Source organism: Raphanus sativus, chromosome 4, assembly GCF_000801105.2.
Source record: "Raphanus sativus cultivar WK10039 chromosome 4, ASM80110v3, whole genome shotgun sequence".
Lineage (NCBI taxonomy): Eukaryota > Viridiplantae > Streptophyta > Magnoliopsida > Brassicales > Brassicaceae > Raphanus > Raphanus sativus.
This window is the reverse complement of record NC_079514.1, coordinates 5604332-5626159: the sequence shown is the minus strand read 5'-3', so window position 1 is coordinate 5626159 and position 21828 is coordinate 5604332. Positions and strand designations below refer to the sequence as shown.

The window sequence follows — 21828 nt, the reverse complement described above, 5'->3', positions numbered from 1 at the left end:
ATTACTTATAAACTATTCGATATTTTGCGGTTTTATATACTACCAGTCGTTTCAAAGGAAATATCTTTTATTGGGCTGGCTTCATAATTCAGTTGTGTAGCTTTATTTATATACTTATAATTTTTTTTCTTTTTTGGTTAATATATATATATATATATATATATATATATATATATATATAATATTGTGCGAATGAGTTTGATGCTCTGTTCACCTGGTTTTATTTTTCTTATGTTTTGATTTTGTAACATTGAAACTTTGGTTTATTTCCCTATCAATATTATGCACTTTCACAGAAAAAAAAAGAATGTGCATATGTTAACCGTAATTAATTTTTTTTTATAGTGCCGTCTAAAAAGAAGAAAAATGGATTTAGCAATTTGTGCTGCATGCAAATTCACGAGCAACGGTCCTTGTACACTTGGGAACGGGGATGCATGCATTATGGCACCATTTTTCCCATCGACAGAACCTGATAAATTTGATCGTGTTAATAAAGTTTTTGGAGTCGTTAATGTCTACAAGATTCTGAGTATTCTTGAAGAACCATTGCAACGTGAATATGCTGTAAACGCTCTCTGCTACGAAGCAGAGGCCCGCATACAAGACCCCATACATGGTAATTATGATCTGAAATTGGCTTACGATAATATTCTCAATAAATTTAAGAGGGATATAGATTCAGCGATAAACGAACTGGAGATCCCCACGGATAAGGTACCGTAATATTTTAATCATCCTATATCTAGTGATTTGCATAACCCTCTCTATTTTCCCTTATAATGAAATGTTGGAATTAAATGAGGATCAGAAGAATCAACTTAAGCGACTCGTGGATGCACGAAGAAATGCAATCATTGGGATGAGAGAAAATGAACAGGGTGGTGTTCATAGAGCTGATGGTGCATCAACTTCTTCGGGACCTGCAAATCAAAACCAACCATAGTTTTGGTGAAATTAATTGAAGTCTAGCTTTCTGTTTCGTATTTGTCTGCATCTCAATTCTCATAATAATTTCATGTCCTTTCTTTTATTTCAGTTTCATCAAAAGTTTATGTAGTTGTTTCTTTTAATAATGGATACTCATGTTGTTTTATTTATTTGATTCGTACAAACAAAAAAAGGAAGAATCTCCTCAAATATATCTCCAGAAAGGTAAAATTAAGCTATTACGTCCCTTATATATACCAGGATAATGTTGTCTTCCAGCTAAATATCCAAATTCTATCTCAAGTTGAATAATTTAAAGTATCAACATAAATTATATTAATATTTAATCAAAATCTCGTAAATTTTAGAAAATTCATGTCAAAGATTGAAAAATTCTTGAAGAGATTTTAGCATGAGTTTCTTGAACTTTTGAGATTTCCAAACTAAATAGCAGTAAAATTTGTGAGAGATTCATCATGTTAATAAACTTTCAATAATGAAACTAGTGTAATTTAGGAGAGATTCATGTTAAAAACCCATTCAATAATAAATATTTGGTACATAGAAATAATGAACCTTATTGTTAACTGCTTGTTTACTTATTTGTTCTTTCTCTCTCGTGTTTCCTCCCACAAACTTATCTTCATTCCCCTGATTTATCTTGTCTTCCAAATTGTTACATATTGATCAATTTCTCCACGTTCTATTGATATCAGTAACACATTCTTGATTTTACTTTGTGGATACTCAAAATAATGATTTTTTAATTCATCAGCTTGTTACGTTGGTAAAGTTTCAAAGAAAAATTGTATAAAATTGAAAATTAATGAATATCGAAAACGATTAATTAGGTTTAAAATTTTCATTTAGGGTTTAGTTTTTCTGGTTATATGTTGATAGGATACCACATGAGGAAGATTACAACATTGGGAGTATAGTTGATGATATAGTCTTACGTAAAGAAATACGTGGACTAAGATAAAGTATTTCATTTCTTTGTATGATTGTAAATCGCGTATTAATGAATAACAACAAAGGTTTTAGTTTTTGCATTAACAGATTTATTAGGTTCAACATCCACAAAATTTATGAATATCTTTTGTATTAATAAATGGTAAAAACTAAAGGTTAATTAGAGATTCTCACTACTATTTAAAAAACATCTCGCTATTATTGAAACAGCCAAGTCAAGTACATGTCCAGGCACAAACTTTTGCAAAAATAAAACTTACAATAATTTCTTTTACAATCAAGAAATTACTCATTGTTTTAATATTGGTCAAAATACATAAATTTTGATTGTAATGCTTTATTGCTTTACCAACAGTGAGAGATCTGACTATTATGCTGTAAGTTTTGGCAAGATAATAAAAATCACATATCTGTGATAATCATTTTATTGTTAAACTCATCGTTTTAGTATCAATTGTCCTTTACTAAATAGAAATCTAACAATTGAGGAAACATACATTTTGAAAAAAAACATATGAGAAAAGGATAGAAAAAGTTTCAGGTATGAAATTTGAGAGTTGAAGTCGATGATTACACTGCAACCAGAAGACGATAACCACTATCATGAGATGAGAATATGGTGAGGTGAATAGGTGACCTTCTAGAAAGGAGGTAACAGGTCTCTACGACCTATCTTTCGCCCATGTACTGGAGTCCATTGCATCTCTTGAACTTTCTGAGTTGGTTTGATCGGTTTACCTCCTCAAGTTCGAGAGGGATCACCCATTTCAAACCATGTATACTCAGGGTCTAAAGAAGCAAAGTTACCTCTAAAAACATTTCCTTCCTCCTCATTTTGTCAATAAATCTGAAGAAGCATCACCTTGTGTTACCAAAGCAGGAGAATAACCAAATACATGAGTAGAGGTGACGGGTTGAACCGTAGAATGAGTAGCAACAGGGGTTGCAGCGGTAGATGTATTTAACAACTTCATTGACTGTTGGAACCACTTCCTTGACAACATCATTTACACCAACAGATCAATCTGGATACAACTGGGGCTTTTAGGCAGAAAGCATCTCGATTCTTTGTGGCCTAAATGGCCACACCTCTCACACTTAGTTGGAATCCATGAATATTCAACAGACACCATTGAGATATTGCCTTGTTTATCACCAGCAGCTATTCTTTGCGGAAATTTCCTATCTAATTCTATACTTCCATCATTAACTTAGCTTCACCCATTAACGACTGATCTAACCATGGTTTTTGAGAAAGCATATAGGTCCTGAAGCTATCCAACTAATTCTCCATACTGTGTACAAGTAGTTTGGGATGTTTTTCAGAGTGACACTTGGGGAATCACAAGAAGGACTTTCAAAAAATCTTTAAAAACCTCTAAGCTTTGGTTGGAAGTTCATTTATTTGACTCCTTTTTCAAGTCAAGTAAAAGAGAGAAGAAAAATATTTCTTTCAACCCCACCCACTGTTGTAGCTAATAGCTAGCTGAAAGATTTAATTAATAGAGGTCAAGATTAACAGCGATCCATACGACGTATCTTTCAAAGGAATCGCCTGCAACCAGCATCTGAAAGTTGCCAACATATCATTACATGGGAAACATCTGACCGGAAGACTGTCTCCGGCTGTCGCAGAGCTCAAATGTTGTTTGATCAGGTCTTTGCAAGGTTAGCATCTCACAATTATTAAACCGGTTTAGATTAACCGGGAAGCTTGTGTATGTTATAACTAGGCTTGATCTAAGCTTCAGCAATGTGTTAGGAGGAGTAATACTAAAAAACCTTAGCCAACATTTCTCAGTTTGGTACTCTTGACTTGCGCAACAATTCTCTCTCTCTCTCTCTCTGGCTTTGTTCCTCCTGGTGAGTTATGATTCAAGAAGTTGAATGAGAGATTCCAGTTTGAGAACAATACTGGTTTATGTGGCATTTATTTTTCTTCTCTCAGAGCTTTTTTTTTTTTGGTAAACTAAAAAGGTGTTTTCACCTCAGAAAGCTTGTTCTGCTTGTGGTGAGGTGAATATCGAACTCCAATTGCCTCAGGGTGAAAAGAACACCGATAAATCAACTCTTCATAACATGTCTGGTTCTGTATATCTCAAACAGCATTGCAACTAAGCACATTGTCTGCTCACTGAAAGATCCACTCTGAGAACAGAAACGGAGCTTAGTTCTCACAAGAGCTTGTCGTAAATAGAAGTTTTAGGTTGAATCAGCGACACAATGCTTTTCAGAAGCTAGCTTATTGAGCAGAAACAGCTTTATCTCGGTGTTCAAAGGAATCGTCAGATATGGTTCTCTAGTAGCTATCAGAAGCATCAACATAAGCATTTGTAAGAATGAGGAAGTAGTAGATTTCTTGAACGGAGTAAAGCTTTGTATTTGATGTCACGAAAAATTGTTGGGTCAATATCATGTCATTTAAATAATAAATAGCTCATCCACAGATAAAGAGAGTATTACTCATTCCATTTCAATTTAATTGTCGTTCTGAACTAAAAATTTTGTTTCAAAATAAGTGTCGAATTATAATTTCAACATAATTTTTATAAGATTCTCTAGTTTATTTTTTCTATTGGTTAAAATATAGTTAGATATATATATAATTGTATTTTTATTTTAGAAATATACAAAATCATATGTTTTATTAATCTACCGTAAATTTAGAATGATAATTAAGATGTAACTGAGGGAGTAGGAGTAGTTGGTAGACAAAGTAAAATAAGTTATAGATTGGCAATTGGTATATTGCAATTATGAAAATTCAATCCATATTCATTGACCTGTATTCATACATGTATCATGTATGTGCTCATACTCAATACTTGAACATTAGTTAAAAAGACAGAGTAATAAATAAAAAGTAACTTAAATGCATGCCAAACATGTGATAGTAGTATTATCATGCCAAAACAGTAAATCATAACAGTCAAGTCTTTCGTTGAACAAGTGGTCAAATATCTGGTTTTTCCTAATTTAATAAAACATTATAGTCAAACTTTGTATTTATTAGATTCATTATTTTCTTACTTAAATCTTTTTTAAGATATCCTATAAATTCGAGATATTTTTCCATTATAACCCACGATCATATTCAGGAAATTTTAATTTCTTTTGCAGATCAGTTTTCAAGATTCTCCAGGTATAATCATGAATAGATTGATGTGTTTGTAAGATTTTTCTAAAATACCCTAACTTCTAAGTTACTTTGTAAATATAAATTTTGTGTTTGCTAAACTGATTCTTGCTTCTTCTTTTCTAAGTACGTATAAACCATTCAATATTTTGCAGTTTTGTATACTACCGGTCTTCCCTCCATAATTCAATTATGTACCTTTAGTTATATATAATAATCTTATTTTATTAATTTATACATAGAATGTGCATATGGTAATCTTAATTAAATAATTTTCTTTATAACGTCGTCTTTAAAAGTTATAGGAAAGCCAAAAAGAAGAAAAATGGATTTACCCATTTGTGCTGTATGCAAATTCGCGGTCGTTGGTCCTTGTACACTTGGGAATGAATGCATTATGGCACCATATTTTCCATCGACAGAGCCTGATAAATTTGATCGTGTTAATAAAGTTTTTGGAATCTTAAATGTCTACAAGATTCTCCGCAATCTTGAAGAACCTTGGCAACGTGAATATGCTGCGAACGCTCTCTGCTACGAGGCAGAGGCTCGCATACAAGACCCCATATGTGGTTATGTTGGTGTGCAATTGGTTCTCGAAAATAAGCTCAATAATTTAAAGAGGGATATAGACTCAGCATTAAATGAACTGATGATCACCAAGGATAAGGTACCGCAATATTTTAATCTTCCTATACCTAGTGATTTTGCAGAACCCTCTTTATTTTCCCTTATTAATGAAATGTTGGAATTAAATGAGGATCAGAAGAATCAACGTACGCGACTCCCAGATGTGGATGCACAAAGGAACGTGGATGAAATCGTTGGGATGAGAGAAAATGATCAGGGTGATGTTCATAGAGCTGATGGCGCATCAACATCTTCCGGACCTCCACACCAAAACCAACCATAGTTTTGGTGAAATTAATTAAAGTCTTTCTGTTTCGTATTTGTCTGCATCTCAATTCTCATAATAATTTGGTGTCTTTTTCGTTTATTTCAGTTTCATCAAAAGTTTATGTAGTTGTTTCGTTTAATAATGGATACTCATGCTGTTTTATTTATTTGATTCATACAAAGCTTTTGAACTTTGCTAACTAAATAATGGTAATAAAATTTGTGAGAGATTCATGTAACTCATTTGTTTTTTTTGTTTTGTTTCTTCCTGCAGACTTCTTTTCATACCCATGATTTACCTTGTCTTCTAAACTGCTTCCATATTCATCGATCTCGCCACATTCTATTGATATTGGTTACGTATTCTTGATTGAACTGTGTGGATATTCAAAAGGATGTTTTCTTTTCATCAACATGTTGCCTTGGTAAAGTTTTTCAAAACAGACATATAGAGTTTTAAATTAATGAACATGCTGACAAAAAGAAATTAATGAACATTAACAACTATTAATTAAGTTCAACACTTTTCATTTAGGGTTTAGTTTTTTTCGTTATATGTTTTTAATGATTTTCAATCGCCTATCAAGAATATATTTTGTATTGATAGGAAAAATTAAAGAATATTACCAAATGGTTTAGTTTTTGTATTAATAGATGGTAGATTTTAATTTTTTTCAACATCATCAAAAATTAATGTCTTTTGTATTACTAGATGGTAAAATCTAAAGATTACTTAGGTTCAACACTTTTCATTCTACTATTTAGATTCATTATTACGTAGAACTTCACGTTTTCCTCACCGCGTTTAATTTTATATTGTGTATATATATTTATAATAGAAAATAAGTTATGATTTACCATATAATGATAGCAAATAAGTTATTATATATTGGATTGTTAATAACTATTCTTCATTTAATACTACTATTTAAAAACTATTTCATTATTTATGAAATAGCCAAGTCAAGTACATGTCCAAGCACAAGCAGTATTTGCATAAATTTTAAAAATAAATACGATCATTTGTTTTACAATTATGAAACTACTCATTGTTTTTTTGGTAAAAAAATTCATAGATTGATAGTAATACTTTATTTCTTTACCAATAATATGAGAGATCTGACTATTATCCTGTAAGTTTTGGCAAGATAATGCTATCACTTATTTGTCATAATCCTTCTAATGTTAAATTCATTGTTTTAGTATCGATTGTCATTTTCATGATCTTCAGTTATACGAGACAGGAAACGAATACTTATATAGTTAAACAACTTTTGAATTTCAAATAACATACTATATATAAAATGATATTAAAAGTTTCTATTAATTAGTTTTACTCACATTATTTTCTCAGAAGGTTTTGGTTCCTCCCTAAGAAAATAAGAGAAAAACAAAGCAAAGAGCAAAACACTAAGGTGATCAGTTGGATCGATTTAATCCATACAATTTCAAGAGATGTGATCCCTTGGCATGTCTGTAAATGAAATCAAATTCCATGCCCTGTAAAACTTCTACATGACCAAAGAGCGAACGAATTCGCCAACCGGCAATTCATAGCATGCCTGATGTAAGTTCTCGAGTTTCACTACTTCTGTCGGTTTGTTTCGTTCTTTTAGTCAATTTTCTGTACTTATTGAATTCAATTAAAACTTAAGAGTTGGTTTTTTTTTGTAGAACAAGGTCATTGATGACATCTTTGTTCTTTACCTTGTCATGAACTATTTTGATAGACTTGTCTAGGTATGACATTTTGGTAAGTCCTCTTCTCTTTGTTTAGGCAAGGAACTGCCTTTGACAACCAACATTAATATCATAAAGATTTGGAACTGCCTTTGACAACCAACATTAATATCATAAAGATTTAAGATATAAGCGTTATTTTCAATTTATGATTATGAATCATTTTTGATATTTTATAGCTGATTTCAATCTCTAAGTGCTTACATTTTTGTCCTGTCAATTTCTTTCAATGGATGGACAAGGCAAGAACATTCTGGAGTCTTTTGGCATTTTGATTAAATACCAAATAATGTCATCATGTCAATTGACACTATTGACTTTTATTTTATATATTTTCAGGATCAACTAAGGCAACATTTTATTCTTGTCACGGAAATGTGTAAGAAGAAGGAACTCTTTCCTCATTATAGTTTGTGATTCTGAAGGTCTAATTGGTGACGGAAAAATAAAGAATAATAGTGTATTCTTAATATTTAAAACTTTTTACCATTTATAATTAATATTTTTTTCTATTCTTCTCATTCTTTTAATCATAGATTAATATAAAACAAATTTGTTTCTCTTTAAATTTGATAAAAAAAATATTTTCCATCATTCACATAATTTTATTTCTATCTATTCTTTTTCTTTTTGTTTTTAATGTTTCTATGATGATTATAATTTAGACCCTAATGTTTAGGAGATTGAGCCTACCAAAGGACCAAAAATGAAGTTCTTAAAGTGGCCTGTTGGAGTTGATATCCACAAGATGTAATTAATCTTGTCATCCACATCTCGGTTCACTTTACTGGCGTCTGGCATCTGATTAAATTGGTCAATAGACTAACAACGAAGATGTAGATGTATCTCTTAATCCAGATGCTAAATTATGAAGACTGGGCATGTGCCGTATAAAAAAAAAATTAGAACACATGTAATTACAGTCTTAAATATTCATATTCTAGGACGAATAAGAATGATGAATCCGAATTAATCCAGATTTATCTTGATACTTTTTTTTGGTTCTGGTTCTTTTGATAAAGAATTTTTGAACCTAACTAAATATTTGTAGTGAATTCGAGTCTCGAGTATTTTTTCTGTTCAAATTTTTGGATTCAAATAAAATAGGCATGCCTAGTAGAACTGATGCCATCATCACAAGCAGCTAAGAACAGGTTGATGTAATTAAAAAACATGCATATACCATTTTATCATAAAAGCCTCAAATCATGTCATCATACAGGGCTTACAGTAACGATGCACCCCTAAGTAAAGTAGATAATAGTCTTTGGTTATTGCATTCACTAACAGGACATGATAGTCCTAAGAGTTTAGTTTCTGCCCTGTCCTCTAACATTCATTGCAGCATTTGTTCTTCTGGATGACTCTGCTCTTGCACGTGAAGAAGAGCTTGGATCAGTTGAAGGAAGCGACATTGGTTGCTCTCTGTTTACAAGACCACCTGTAACCATATCAAAAAAAAAAGACAGGTTTTCTTCTTGTAAGAAGCAACAAAAATAAAAAGGATATAAGGCGTAATTTGACTACTTACTGCCAAAGGAATCAGACCAACCAGGTAACTGCATTCTAGCATTTCCACTCCAAGTCTGCTCAAAATCAGCCAACTCATCTGCAGAATTTTTTGCAAATTAAAAAGCAAGAAAGATAAAAGAAACGGTCTGAATTTTGCAGGTTCTATCATCCATTCCACAAAGTGTTAACTCTACCTTCATTTAAATTGTGCAAGGTCTGCGTTGTATCAACCCGACCATCTGAGTTAAGTTTACGCGCAACTGTGTGGCCCTGCAACCATAAGAACACCATTTGTATTGAGCTCATTGATGGACAACAAACAAAGGAGAAAGAGTAAATACTACCTGGTTATGTAAGCCTCTTGAAATCCTATGCGCTGCTTCGCGTGTTGCGGTATTAGCTTCTTTGCTTTCTTCAAGAGTTAACTGCTTCCCACAATCAGACAAGTTTTTAGTAGTTAAACACACATAAACTAAATGCCTTCAACTGTTAACAACTCACCCCATCACTTCCTGTCCTTCTGGTCTTGGATGAAGTATAGTAGTTTCCGTCATGACCACCGTATGTAACAGTGGAGCTCTGGAAACTGTAACTACGAGTCTGTGGTTGCCACTGTCCATTGTTCGCCATAGCAGCACTTACATTCATGTTTTGCATTTGTCTGTTCCTTCTCTCTGCAGATATATATAAACAAACAGTCAGTTACAAAGAAACAAAAATGATAAAATGGTATTATCACCTTCAGCTTTAGCTTCTTCGGTTTCAATCTCACTGCTTGACCTGCCATGTTTCCCTAGCCTTACTCTCTGCTCTTGGACTCCATCTCCTTCTTTCTCATCATCATCTGAATCAATCTCTTCGATAACCGGTCCGTGAGACCTTCTCGGTTGTGGTGGCTGTTGATGATGATGATGATGATTCTCGAGAAAACCTGATGGAGGACGCATTCCAGCAAAAGGATCCATGTTAGGACCAGGACCAAAGAAGTTGGACTGAAACATGCCGCCGCCACCACCACCAAAAGGCTGGGTGAAGAAAGGGTCATCAAACGGATCTCTTCCTCCGAAAAAGCTAGACATGAGATTCCGAGGTCCATTGTTAGGGCCACCACCAAAAGGGCCACCACCAAAGTTGAAAGGATCTCTACCACCTCCTTGCATCTTCCCTATTTACTACACAATTCATATTCAGACAAGGACCAAACTTTTCCCCAAACAAAACTGAATATCATAATAACACTAACAAAACAATTTGAGAACAAAATTAAGTCTCAAACATAAGCAGTAAACCAATCCAAAACCAAAATTAATCAAAATCGAAGAACAAGAAGAACATAACCGCTAAACAGGTCAGAAACTCTTAAGATCATAAAGCAATTGCAATCAAAGCAGTAAATAACGGTTGGTGGTTTCAACGCAAAAAAACAAAAAAAAAAGAAATACCCTAACGATTAAACCCAGATCAAAACAGCAAATTTCGAAGTTAAGAGAGATCAAAGTTCATACCTTTGAACAACAGCAAGTAAATCTGCAATATTATAAACTTCAAAAGTCGATAAATTTATCGTTTTTGATGGAGTATTCTTTGAACCCTTTATGCAAAAATTCTCCGCGAGGACGATGAAAGAAAGAACCTTCTCGAGACTCGACAGGTTTTGTCACACGTCGCGATATGATTGGCTTTATGTTTTACACCGAACACCACTTCTGTAATTAAACATTTCTTTTTTTTTTTTAACAACTGTAATTAAACATTTCATTCTTAGATTTTCTATTAATTAATTTTCAAACAAAATGCCTGTTTTTGGATATTTATTACTTTTTTTTTTGTTCACAAGGATTTTTATTACTTTTTCGATCGAAAAAGGATTTTTATTACTTTATATATGCTCTGTTTAGTTTATAGAAACTGTCACCTTGCCATATTCCATCTAAATTTTGGGGAATTTTCAAAAATACCACTTTGAAGGTACCATTATTCATCTTTACCACCACCAAGTACACATTTTTAAAAATACCTTATTTATTAAAATGCTAAAGACTCTTATATATTTGTTTTTATATGCTTTTCAAAATTTTAATCCAAAATTCTAAATCCTAAACCCCAAATTCTAAACCCTAAACTCTAAATCTTCAACTCTAAACCCTAAATCCTAAACTATATACCCTAAATTCAATATCCTAAACCCTAAACCCTGAAACCTCAACTATAAACCCTAAATCATTAACTCTAAACCCTAAAATTTATACCCTAAACCCTAAAACATCAAATCTAAACCCTAAAACATAAAATCTAAACCCTAAATCCTAAACGTTCAAATCTAAACCCTTCATTAAAAGTAGTGGTAAAAGTGGTTAGTGTAAACATGAAAAGTGGTACTATGAAAATGGTATTTTTGGCAATTTCTCCTAAATTTTTATTAGACTGATTTAGCTGCATACCAGTTACCAACTTATGGAATAATTATTTAGGAACAAAAAATAATAATTGTTTACATGATATAGCAAAAAAAAACTTAGTCAAAAAAAGATTAAATTTATCTTATTAAAACAGAAACATTCTGTTGGACCTAATATTTATTTTGTATTGTTTACATGATATAGCAAAAAAAAACTTAGTCAAAAAAAAAAATTAAATTTATCTTATTAAAACAGAAACATTCTGTTGGACCTAATATTTATTTTGTAAGTTTTTAAATTAAATACACATTTATACTTTATAGCTAAACATACATTAAATCACTAATGTTTCTTTTTTTATACTACTATCTATGTTTCCAAACAATATACTTATTTCTTTATACTACTATCAATATTTCCAAACAATATACTTATTTCTTTATACTACTATCAATGTTTTCCAAACAATATATTTTTTATACTACTATCAATGTTTCCAAATAATACAATAACTAATCTTAGTTATTTTATATCTATCATTTTCTCTTTAAAATTTTGTAGAAACGTCATAATTTCATAAATTGCAAAATAGTGAAATTTAAAATTTCGATTATAAGATTACAAATTATGAAACTATTACAATTTAAATCTAATTAGATTACATATCGGTCATCCATCAGTTCAATCGGTTAGTCTCGGGTTTTAATGATTTTTTAATATGAATATTTTAAAAACATAAATTGAATTGTCAGATCTCCGGACTAACCGGTATAATCACAGTCGGGTTGAATTTAAAAATACTGATTTAAATGCAAAAATATTTTAAATACACACTCTTTAAAAATTACCAAAATATTTGTTAAATTATTAGTGAAATTTTTCATCGTAAAATATCCCGCGCTTCAAAAGCGCGGGTTAAAATCTAGTGCCATTGTAAATGAGCAGGAGTTTCATCTTTGATCGTTATAACATAAAATGATCACATTCAGTTGTTCATTTGAGTGTGGTATTCTTCTCCTATCAAAATAGCATATTTACTAAAAAAAGAATGTTGTTATAAATACAACTTCGGCTTTAGATTTTTAAATAGCGCAGTCATATGATAGGTAGAGATCAATACTGCTATAAATGGTCAAATCTTTTTAAAAAATAATTAAACAAGAAATCTAAAAATATATTGGGCTAAGAATACAAAAAAAAAATGTTGGCTCTGCTTAAAAAGCTTATGAAATTTATTTTCACTAAAAAAAAATCAAATTCCATTAAAGACACTACTACTACACACGACGAAATATCTGATGATACAGAGACACAAAGCAGACCCATTTCCAAAAGTTTTGTAGTTTTAAGGGTCGGTCATAGAGACTGAAGCGGCTGAGACTCCTCCAACCTGCTTGTAAAGTCTAACCCTTCAAGTGCCGGCAACCTCTTCATGTCCTCTTCTGTGTACAGTGGTACAAACCAATACATTTTATTCCTTCCAAAAACCTGATTCATCAACAAAAGAAGAGTTAGGAGTTGTGTTTTATGTCCCAACCCCAAGAATCGACCATAAACTTTTTTAACATGATTTTACCTGTTCAAAGTTTGCCATACGACCAAGGTCATAAGGAGAGTTAGGAGTTGTATACTTCTCATATGCCTGCCATAAAAAAAAAAGTGCATTACTCTGGTTTAGTAAGTTTATTACCAGTACCTTAATAGCAAATGAGTTTTTTTTTTTTACCTCAATAGTTGTGGTGTTACGAGCGACCAGCATTATGTGCATGATCAGAAAGCCAAGGACACTTAGCGCAAATGCTATGTTCAATACTGTTATAGCAAGATTCTAAATCAGCTAACGCATATTGGTAAACAACATTAAGGACGTGTTCACGAACAAAAAGATATATGGGACTCACTGAATGCAACAAAGGTAGATGCTAGGCTTCCTAGTGATACAGTAATCTCATCGTCTCCGTCGGTAAAGAATACGAGGAAAGCTGGAAACAGTGATACTGCAACCACCGTTGTCTCAAGAAATGTGTAAAACTGCATTTTTGACATATTGCAAACATTAACGGACATGGAACAGTACTAAACCCAAACACAACTTTATTTTGCAGAGATGTTACTAGACATACCAAGAAGAGGAGAAAAGACTTGTAATTCCTTGCCCCAACACAGTTGACAACCCAAACACAGTGATGATCCATCTTTAGTATGCATCTTCCACCTAAAAAACCCACCCCCAAGAAGAATCAGGCATTGCTTCGAATAGATTCAAGATTAATGAAGAATCAAAGTGTAATTGAGGAGACATACAGACGGAACAATGGTGAGAGCGAGGCGGTTTATATTGATTGCACTTTCGGCAATGTCTAACAATATGAGAGGATGAATCTCCAGCGGAAAGCGGGCTTGCTTCAGCAATCGCAGCTTCGTTTCCATCGCTTTTCTCAATGTCTAACTCCGGCCTCCAACCAGGTGGGACACCACCAGGGTCCGTCGCAACAACAGAGAAATAACTCCACAGTAGCATTACAAGCTTCACACAACAACAACAACAACAACACTGAGTTCAAATGTAGATACTCTGTTACATTTGCAATAGACCAAAACAGTTTCAAAAACAGAGGAAACAAAGACACTCTCTGCTAAAGATAAGCCAATACAGAGCACACGACGAATAACAATTAGGACAGTAGTAAGTGCAAAGATCATTTAGAAGGTCTCGCATAAAAAGAAGAAGACTTTTTTGACTTTAGTGAGGGAAATGAGGATTTAACCAGGAAGTGAAAGAGAGCTAGAAGGAGAAGAGCTGTAAAGGAATCGAGACCGCCGAGTAAGAGAGAGGGTCCGTAATTGACGACAACAAGGGCGTAGTATGTGAATCCGATGATCCCGATCACGAATAGGATCATGATCGAACCCAAGGCCCGAAGTGCTGTGCAGAACTTGAACACGTTCCACGCCATTTTGCTTTGAAAAAGTCCCCGCCCGAGCAATCTTGGTCCCAATTAGAGGAACAATATCGTCAATTTGGGAGAAAAATATGAAGCTGAAAATTCAATAATTTTCGTTTCACACAACAAACAAGGTCTTGCTTGTTTTCACATTTGTTTTTTTTTTTTTTCTAATTGTCTACTTCATTTTTAGTGGGAATTTTTTTATATAAAATGGATCAGGTAATTACTTATTAGGTATTTAATTTATCGATTAATGTAAATGTAGTTGTTTTGTTTGACTATCTTTTGATGTCTTTTCAATTATCTGAAATTATTTGTATGTTATCTGAATGAATATATATCCAATAATAGTCGTGCATATCCGAATTATTCATTCTCGACCATATTTGTAATTGCGGGATTTATTACCCAAAATGGTCAGACCAAGTCTCTATTCATAAGGTTATAAGTAAATGTCAGATTTAGCCGGTTATGAAAGCATAAGAATCACATATTATAAATGTTTCTTTTTCGAATGATTTGCGTCATCGCATACCTGCTAAATATTTGTAACTTACAAACAAACCATGCATTATACAGTTGCTCAATATTTCTTTTTTTCTTTTGATGAACTTATGTCTCGTTAGTTAGTGGAACCGTTCTTTCTTTGGCTCAGCCGCCATGGAGCCACGCCAGAACCGGTCTTGATACAATCGGAACAGTCCTCTGAAGTTGTTCCTGGTATGCACATCCCTATTGCGTGGACCCGGTTAGGTTCTTGTCCGATGGAACCGTTGAAGAAGAAACCCTCTTGAGCCGTTACGTTAAAAGGAAGAGAAGAGAGGATGAGAAGGCGGTTGAAGTCGTAAGTACTGTTGGGCCTCAAGTACCTACCCTCTGTTCATACATTGAGCTGAAACAGAAGCAGAGGATTGAAAACATACTTCTCTGTTTCATTCTTTTTTTTTTTGCTTTAAGATGTTAATTGCAACATCAAAATCTTTGTCTTCAAGTATCCACGCATCTTCTGTCCGTTTCTTAACAGCTTAGACATAGAAATCAAGCGGGTCCGTGTCTCTCCAGTAACTTCTAGTGTTGAACTCGTCAAACTGATTACAGTGATCCTCCCAACCTGCAACTGGGGGTCACAAACACGTTAAGTCATTAAGTCAAAGTCATTAATAATGTTGAATTTTACAAATGTAATTATTGTTGCCTTTTTCCTAGAAATAAATCATTGAAGAAAAAAAACATATGGAAACGGTTTGTCAAATATTTTGGCTATTTAAGGTAATTTACCCTAAAACCTAACAGCCACTAGTCTCATTCTTGAACTATTGTCGTTGTAAAACAAGTTTTGACCTCTGAATGTCTTTTTAGATTGCAACACAAATTTTCCAAAATGCTTAGAAATATCATCAACTTAATCAGTAATGATTTTTAGTAATCAGTAGTATTTGCAAGTTTGCTGAGTCGAGTTTTAGTGAATCAAAGCCGGTCATATAAAGTAATGGAACGAAAAAGATCAAAGAGGAAACAATATATAAGTAACATTCAAAAGTGTATAATTTAGGATGACGATATAACCTGATTCCCGTAAAATTGCAAAAGAAACGCCCACCGTGGGGCTCGAACCCACGACCACAAGGTTAAGAGCCTTGCGCTCTACCAACTGAGCTAGACGGGCTTTTGATACGTAACCAAGTGTTTACTTTAATCTTCTTACCTACTTTACTAAATCAATATTACTTTACCCAAATGAGCAACGCTCTTTTACATCTAAAATCTATGGTTAGTAGTTTCAAATCATGGATTCAAAATACAGAGTATAATAATGAAAAAAAGGACGAGGACGAATTTTTTTTTTTTTTTTTTTTGTTTAACCTGGAGGGACTTCCACCCCCAGGGGCCAACCCCTCGGGGACGAATTTAGAAGAGGACGAGGACGAATTTAGAAGAGAAAAAACGAACTACCCCTTCTTTTGTGAGTCTTGACGTAGATAAACCAATTTTTCAAGTCTGATCAGCTTAGGAAGTATTTCTCTTACCTGTTGAAGAAGCTTGATTTCATCAAGAAACGGTAGACTGCTAACTGGAAAGGAGATGCAAAATTACGATACTCACTTTATCAGTTCCATAGATGTAATAGCAGTAAGTGAAAACTGAGGCAAAGTTGCTCTGGCTCTGTCCTCCAACGTAATGATGGTAGTCATGATACTCAGCTCCACCGTAGAAAGGAATGTATTTCGTCAGAGTCCATGGAATATCATATTGTACACAGTTAACGAAAAATATCAAAAAAGACACAATAAGAGAGCTAGGATCATGGATGAATGTCACAGACGATGAGATGAATAAAAATTATAACCTACTGATTCCCGTAAAATTGCCAAAAAAAAACGCCCACCGTGGGGCTCGAACCCACGACCACAAGGTTAAGAGCCTTGCGCTCTACCAACTGAGCTAGACGGGCTGTTGATTTAAATTTGGTGTTCATCACTTACTTAGTAAATCAATATAACTTTACCCCAGCAAAAATCGATGGATAATTCGAGTTTCAAAGCATGGATTCAGAATACAAAGTCCAAGAATGGAGTTGTTCAAAAAAAAAAAAAGTCCAAGAATGGAAAATGGATGCTTATAGCTTATCCTTGATCTGCAAATCGTAACATACATGCATCAAGTAGTGGAGTCTATGCAAGTAAAACATCAAAGAAACATATCATCATCAACATGACATTAAACTAGGACAACAGAGACAACATATTTATGGTTATCACAAGAGAAAAACAAGTCTCAGCTTGGGAAGTATTTATTTTACCTGCTGAAGAAGCTTCTTTTGGAATTGGTAATCCTGATGAAAAGTAGAATTAATATAACCACATTGTTAATAGTTTCATCCAGAATAGATAGATGCTAACCCCATTTGCAATGGAAGAATCTATGAACCCAAGAAGTAAACCACTAACTGTGCTACGATCTCCATCATAGATCGTAATGGCGATCCACTTCTAATCTCAATCATCAGTCAAAAAAAAAAACAGAGTCGGCTTCATTACACAACAGCAGTTCCAAATTCATCAGACAAAGATCGAGACTTTGTAACCTGGATCGAGGGATAAGAAACTAGTTGTAAAGAGCCAAATACGAGGATGAACATCTTCATGACGTCTCTGTAACAACGGAACATGTAGGAGAAGGAGTTCTTAACCCTTAGGTTAGAATCTTGTACCAATCGAACCAGCCTGAGACGGATCGCGCCAGTTCTACGAAGACGAAAGGGAGAGGATTAGAAAGAGGAATAGAATGTTGTTGCAGCGGAGGTAGTAATCTGACTTTGGTGACGGAGTATTCGAACCAAAAACAGTCTCGAGTCTCGTGAGGTTTCTAACCTAACGCCATCTTCCACCGTTGCGTAAGGGATCATTGTTAGATGACAAAGCTCGTTTCTCCGGTGACAACAACCACGGTTGTTGACGTGAGACTGAGAAAGAGGAAGAAGTTGTTAGCTGGATTTTATCTGTTATATAACTGGTCTGCCGAATATTTCGACTGATGACATGGCGTGATCTGCTTATGGACAAGCGTGATGTCGCTTGACATGTACTTGTGGAGCCAAATCAAACCAAAAATAGATTTAGTTGATATTTTCTCCGTTTTAAATTAAATATCATTTTTAATATTTTTAACATAAATTAAAAAACAAACTAATTAAATGTTTAAATTTTGTTCTTGTTTAACTGTTAAAATTCATAATATTATTATTTTTAAATTAATTAAAATAATTAAAATTATATCAAAATCATAAAACGTCGATTATTTTGTAATGGAAAATTTATTTTACAATAAAATTTTATATGAAACAGAAAAATATATAACAAAGGATAACATTCACCTGACTATTATCAACGTGTAGCCCCATTCAGGTCAAGTTCAAGAAGGCCACATTTGCTTGAATTTCATGAAACACTACAACTTCGAAACTTCAGCTGATCATTATGGGACAATGGTGAACATGTTAGGACCAGCCAAGAGAGGCGAGAGTTGCTTTTAGTCAGTGGGTTACACAACAACGTTGAGTTTGGGGAGATCGCGTTAGCAGCCACTGCGTTGAACTCGAGACCGATGCTTCTAGCTATCTTTTGCATCTTGCTAACTAGAAGCATCTGTTGGTAACTTGGTATGGTAGATGAGACGATGCAAAGAATGTAATAGCGATGATGGAAGAAAAGAAGTTGAGTAAGACACTAGGGTACTGTAACCGGCTTGAAGGTTCAAATCATTGGTTTTGGTTTAGGATCATCAATAAACATCGGTGTGAAACAAATTGTCTACGGTTTATGTAAACAAGAACATGTAGCTGGTCAAGAGATTGGTGAACAAGATTCAACTTCTACTACTACGTACATCCAATACAGGAAGAAACCCAATCAAAATAAGTTGGAAAACAATCTCTAATTAGGTTACAAACCAACATAAAACCAAAATCTTGAGAGATAAGTCTAAACCGAAGTACGGAAGATCCACCACTTATTTTGAGGAAGAAATCAAGTTAAAGTGATGTTAATGTCATGAGAGGGCTTGTGTCGTGGATCAGAAGCTAAAGGCGGTGTCCATGTACCAATCTGGTGAGAAGACGAAGTAGGACGGATGGTTCCATGATCAACTGCATTTGAAGGGGTTGGCATTGGAGACATCATAAAGTTGTGGTTCTGCTTCCTCGTATTCTGATCTTGCTGGTTCGTTCCAGCTAAGAAACTTCCCACGACCACCTGAATAGGAGTGGCTGCAACCAGCAAGCCAGCGACTCCACCGCCTACTACACGTCCATCAGGACTAGCCAAGGACACGGTCATTCCACCTGTTCTGCTCCGTGTCCCGTCCGAGTCACTTGGCATGAATGATCCCGACAGTGATAATATCTCAAACCGGCCCTTTTACCAAAAAGAGACAAAAAAAAACTAAATGACAAGAAAAAAGGAGAAGTAGGGATACTTAATATGATTATCTTTATGAAATCATTCGCACGGTCTACCTCGTATGTCAATGTACCACCAGATGAATCAGGCTGACGAAGTGTAACACTTGAAACGACACCGTTTGCGCAGAGAACGCAAATAGCAAGAGACCCTCGTTGAGAAAACGATATTATCTTCTTCGTTACGTCCTATAACCACCACCAAATCATCAACTACCATTCCATTTTATATAATGAATAAAATATATTAATATATAAATTGTCCTGACCTCGCCTGCGTTCACCGTAATTATATGCGGCGTGAAATTAGCTCCGGCAGAGGAAGGAGTCCATTCACCTTCAACAAACCACAACAACAAAAATTCATATAATATACGGTGTATGTATATGTATGTATAAGTAGATGACCATATATGTACGGACAAAAGTCGTGTTCCAAGTTAAAGAGGTCCCACTTGAAATAGTTGGAAGCTTTTCTTTTCTTGCATGTTTTTAGCTCAAGACCCAGAAAGATCCGAAAAAAATCTATTTCTAACTTTCAAGTCACGGGAACTAACACGATCTAAACAAAAAGTATATTTTTAACCATAAAAAATAAAAGATTATTACCTAAATTATCGACTTGGTACTTTGTCCTGATGAAGGAGCTCGCAGTTGCAGCTGGTTTCACTTTGCCACGTTTCTCAGATGCAGAGAAATCGATGACGTGAGAGGTCGTTGGTGCGGCTGAAGATATCGGATTGGGTGATAGAGCCACCGGTGCTCCGTCGTGTCCGTACTTCCTAGGGCGTCCACGCTTTTTCTTCATCAAACCGCTGGAGAAACCTTCAGTTGTTGGCGGCGGCGCAGTCGGAGCAAAGGAATTTTGAGGAGGAGGAGCGACGGTGGTTGGAGGTGGATTTGAAGTTTCTGACCTCGGAGCCATGTGGAAGTCCGACGGCGCGTTGGATCTCACTACCATGACGCCACCGTCGCTCACGTCGGATGTCCTAACAACTTCTCCTGTAGACTCCATATCTAGAAGATTATTACTTATTTTGACAAACTTAATATAGATTTTGGAACAGAAGATTTAATTTTCCAAATCTAAAACCACTCAAGAAATTAAAGAAGCAAATTAACGGGAAAGAAAGGAACAATTACTTTGTAAAAAAAACAGATTAAAAATTAAAGAGGAAGAAAATCTTTCAGAAATACATGAGAAAAAAAATATTTTCTTGTAGGAAATATTTTTTCTAAGGATTTAAAGACTGATAAATATTAGGATGAAATTAGGAAATGTTTGAGAGGAAAGTGAGGAAAATTACGTTTATTTATGCTGTATGGTTTAGATGGAAAAAGAAAATGAATATATTTTGATTTTGAATATGGAAATATCATGATTAAAATAAAACGTTTGCTTTATATTTTTATATTTCGGTTCAGACTTTCAGTTCATTTCCTTCTTAACTTTTTCCTTGTCTGTCCGTTTATAATTTAATATTGAATAAATTAAGTAATCTCGAAAAGAAAATGTATGTTTGGTAAAAGGAAATGTATTTAATGGAGCGTTATAAATTATACTACACCTCGCAATAAATTTATATTTTAATTTCGGAGAAAAATGATATTTTTTGGCATATATAGAAATTCGTGTTTTTAGCTGGAATCCGATGGGAAAAATTAATAAATTAAAAGAGAGAATAAATAATGAATATTAAGTAGAAAAACTGAAAGTGGGTGAAACTAATTTGAATTTCTCTTGTTTTGAATTATTTTTTAAAAGACAGAGGTGGCCTGCAGATAAGAGTTGTTTATTTCTTTTTCTTTGTCATCAAGACTTGTTTATTTTATTTTCCGTATTTAATTTATCACTATTGTTTGTAATATCTGGATTTTGAATCTAGCAAAAACCACAAAATAATGTAGGACACAAATTACAGAATACTGTCTTTTAAATTTTGAAGTCATATTAACGCTAACTTCAAATTTGATTTTTTTTTTCAAATTTGATTTCTTAGAACATCCTCATGCTAAAATTTCCAATTGCAACACATGTACTCTGTTTTAGTTTCTTTTAGTAACCCTCAAGACTAACAATGTTTATAAACGCTTCGTGATATATGCCGCGGATTGATCTGTGGCCTATGATTACATAATCTTGTTTTGAGTTTGGCATATTGTCGAACAAATCTTTGGACAAGAAAATGAAAAGAAAAGAGGTTCACGCAATACATGTTGTTTTAGTAGAAGTACGTATCTTTTGATCAAACCATCCCTTACTCAAACCGAGAGTTTTACACCAAAGGTGCGATTACAGAAACATTAAGGCATGTTTTGGTTAAATCCTCAGCAATA

The 21828-nt window shown here is 33.9% G+C and overlaps 6 protein-coding genes and 2 non-coding genes across 12 annotated transcripts; 2 read left to right on the top strand and 6 right to left on the bottom strand.

The window, feature by feature from the left end:
* Window positions 1–366: 366 nt before the first annotated feature.
* Window positions 367–946, top strand: LOC108850081 (LOB domain-containing protein 32-like). Its single transcript, XM_018623668.1, has 2 exons — window positions 367–717; window positions 812–946. Exons 1-2 carry the CDS (start codon window positions 367–369, stop codon window positions 944–946), a joined length of 486 nt encoding a protein of 161 aa, XP_018479170.1.
* A 4417-nt stretch (window positions 947–5363) lies between these two features.
* LOC108850080 (LOB domain-containing protein 35-like) lies at window positions 5364–5951 on the top strand. Its single transcript, XM_018623667.1, has 2 exons — window positions 5364–5708; window positions 5805–5951. Exons 1-2 carry the CDS (start codon window positions 5364–5366, stop codon window positions 5949–5951), a joined length of 492 nt encoding a protein of 163 aa, XP_018479169.1.
* A 2885-nt stretch (window positions 5952–8836) lies between these two features.
* Window positions 8837–10865, bottom strand: LOC108848627 (uncharacterized). 2 transcript variants are annotated; one of them, XM_018622037.2, is made up of 7 exons: window positions 10693–10865; window positions 9927–10352; window positions 9689–9861; window positions 9532–9612; window positions 9382–9457; window positions 9207–9284; window positions 8837–9116 (listed from the first exon to the last, which is right to left on the bottom strand). In XM_018622037.2, exons 2-7 carry the CDS (start codon window positions 10345–10347, stop codon window positions 8986–8988), a joined length of 960 nt encoding a protein of 319 aa, XP_018477539.1. In that variant the 5' UTR covers window positions 10348–10352; window positions 10693–10865; the 3' UTR covers window positions 8837–8985. The 2 variants fall into 2 exon arrangements, with proteins under 2 accessions (XP_018477539.1, XP_018477540.1); XM_018622038.2 differs by having other exon boundaries at window positions 9927–10359; window positions 10693–10851.
* Window positions 10866–12736: 1871 nt separating this feature from the next.
* Window positions 12737–14708, bottom strand: LOC108849248 (probable protein S-acyltransferase 13). The gene is made up of 7 exons (XM_018622790.2): window positions 14355–14708; window positions 13891–14113; window positions 13710–13801; window positions 13488–13617; window positions 13313–13398; window positions 13163–13228; window positions 12737–13074 (listed from the first exon to the last, which is right to left on the bottom strand). Exons 1-7 carry the CDS (start codon window positions 14541–14543, stop codon window positions 12943–12945), a joined length of 918 nt encoding a protein of 305 aa, XP_018478292.1. The 5' UTR covers window positions 14544–14708; the 3' UTR covers window positions 12737–12942.
* Window positions 14709–15528: 820 nt separating this feature from the next.
* On the bottom strand, window positions 15529–18065 carry LOC108849249 (uncharacterized). 4 transcript variants are annotated; one of them, XM_018622791.2, is made up of 5 exons: window positions 17906–18065; window positions 17620–17779; window positions 17435–17524; window positions 17335–17367; window positions 17136–17169 (listed from the first exon to the last, which is right to left on the bottom strand). In XM_018622791.2, exons 1-5 carry the CDS (start codon window positions 17938–17940, stop codon window positions 17152–17154), a joined length of 336 nt encoding a protein of 111 aa, XP_018478293.1. In that variant the 5' UTR covers window positions 17941–18065; the 3' UTR covers window positions 17136–17151. The 4 variants fall into 4 exon arrangements, 1 of the variants encoding a protein (XP_018478293.1); XR_008945520.1 differs by adding an exon at window positions 15529–16561 and having other exon boundaries at window positions 16638–17169; window positions 17435–18063; XR_008945522.1 differs by adding an exon at window positions 15529–16561 and having other exon boundaries at window positions 16638–17169; window positions 17335–17524; window positions 17620–18063.
* TRNAK-CUU (transfer RNA lysine (anticodon CUU)) lies at window positions 16128–16200 on the bottom strand. Its single transcript has one exon. It is a non-coding gene; the product is annotated as a tRNA-Lys (tRNA).
* On the bottom strand, window positions 16914–16986 carry TRNAK-CUU (transfer RNA lysine (anticodon CUU)). Its single transcript has one exon. It is a non-coding gene; the product is annotated as a tRNA-Lys (tRNA).
* A 747-nt stretch (window positions 18066–18812) lies between the features above and the next one.
* LOC108849131 (AT-hook motif nuclear-localized protein 2) lies at window positions 18813–20818 on the bottom strand. The gene is made up of 4 exons (XM_018622640.2): window positions 20101–20818; window positions 19761–19828; window positions 19549–19680; window positions 18813–19447 (listed from the first exon to the last, which is right to left on the bottom strand). Exons 1-4 carry the CDS (start codon window positions 20504–20506, stop codon window positions 19061–19063), a joined length of 993 nt encoding a protein of 330 aa, XP_018478142.1. The 5' UTR covers window positions 20507–20818; the 3' UTR covers window positions 18813–19060.
* Window positions 20819–21828: the final 1010 nt, after the last annotated feature.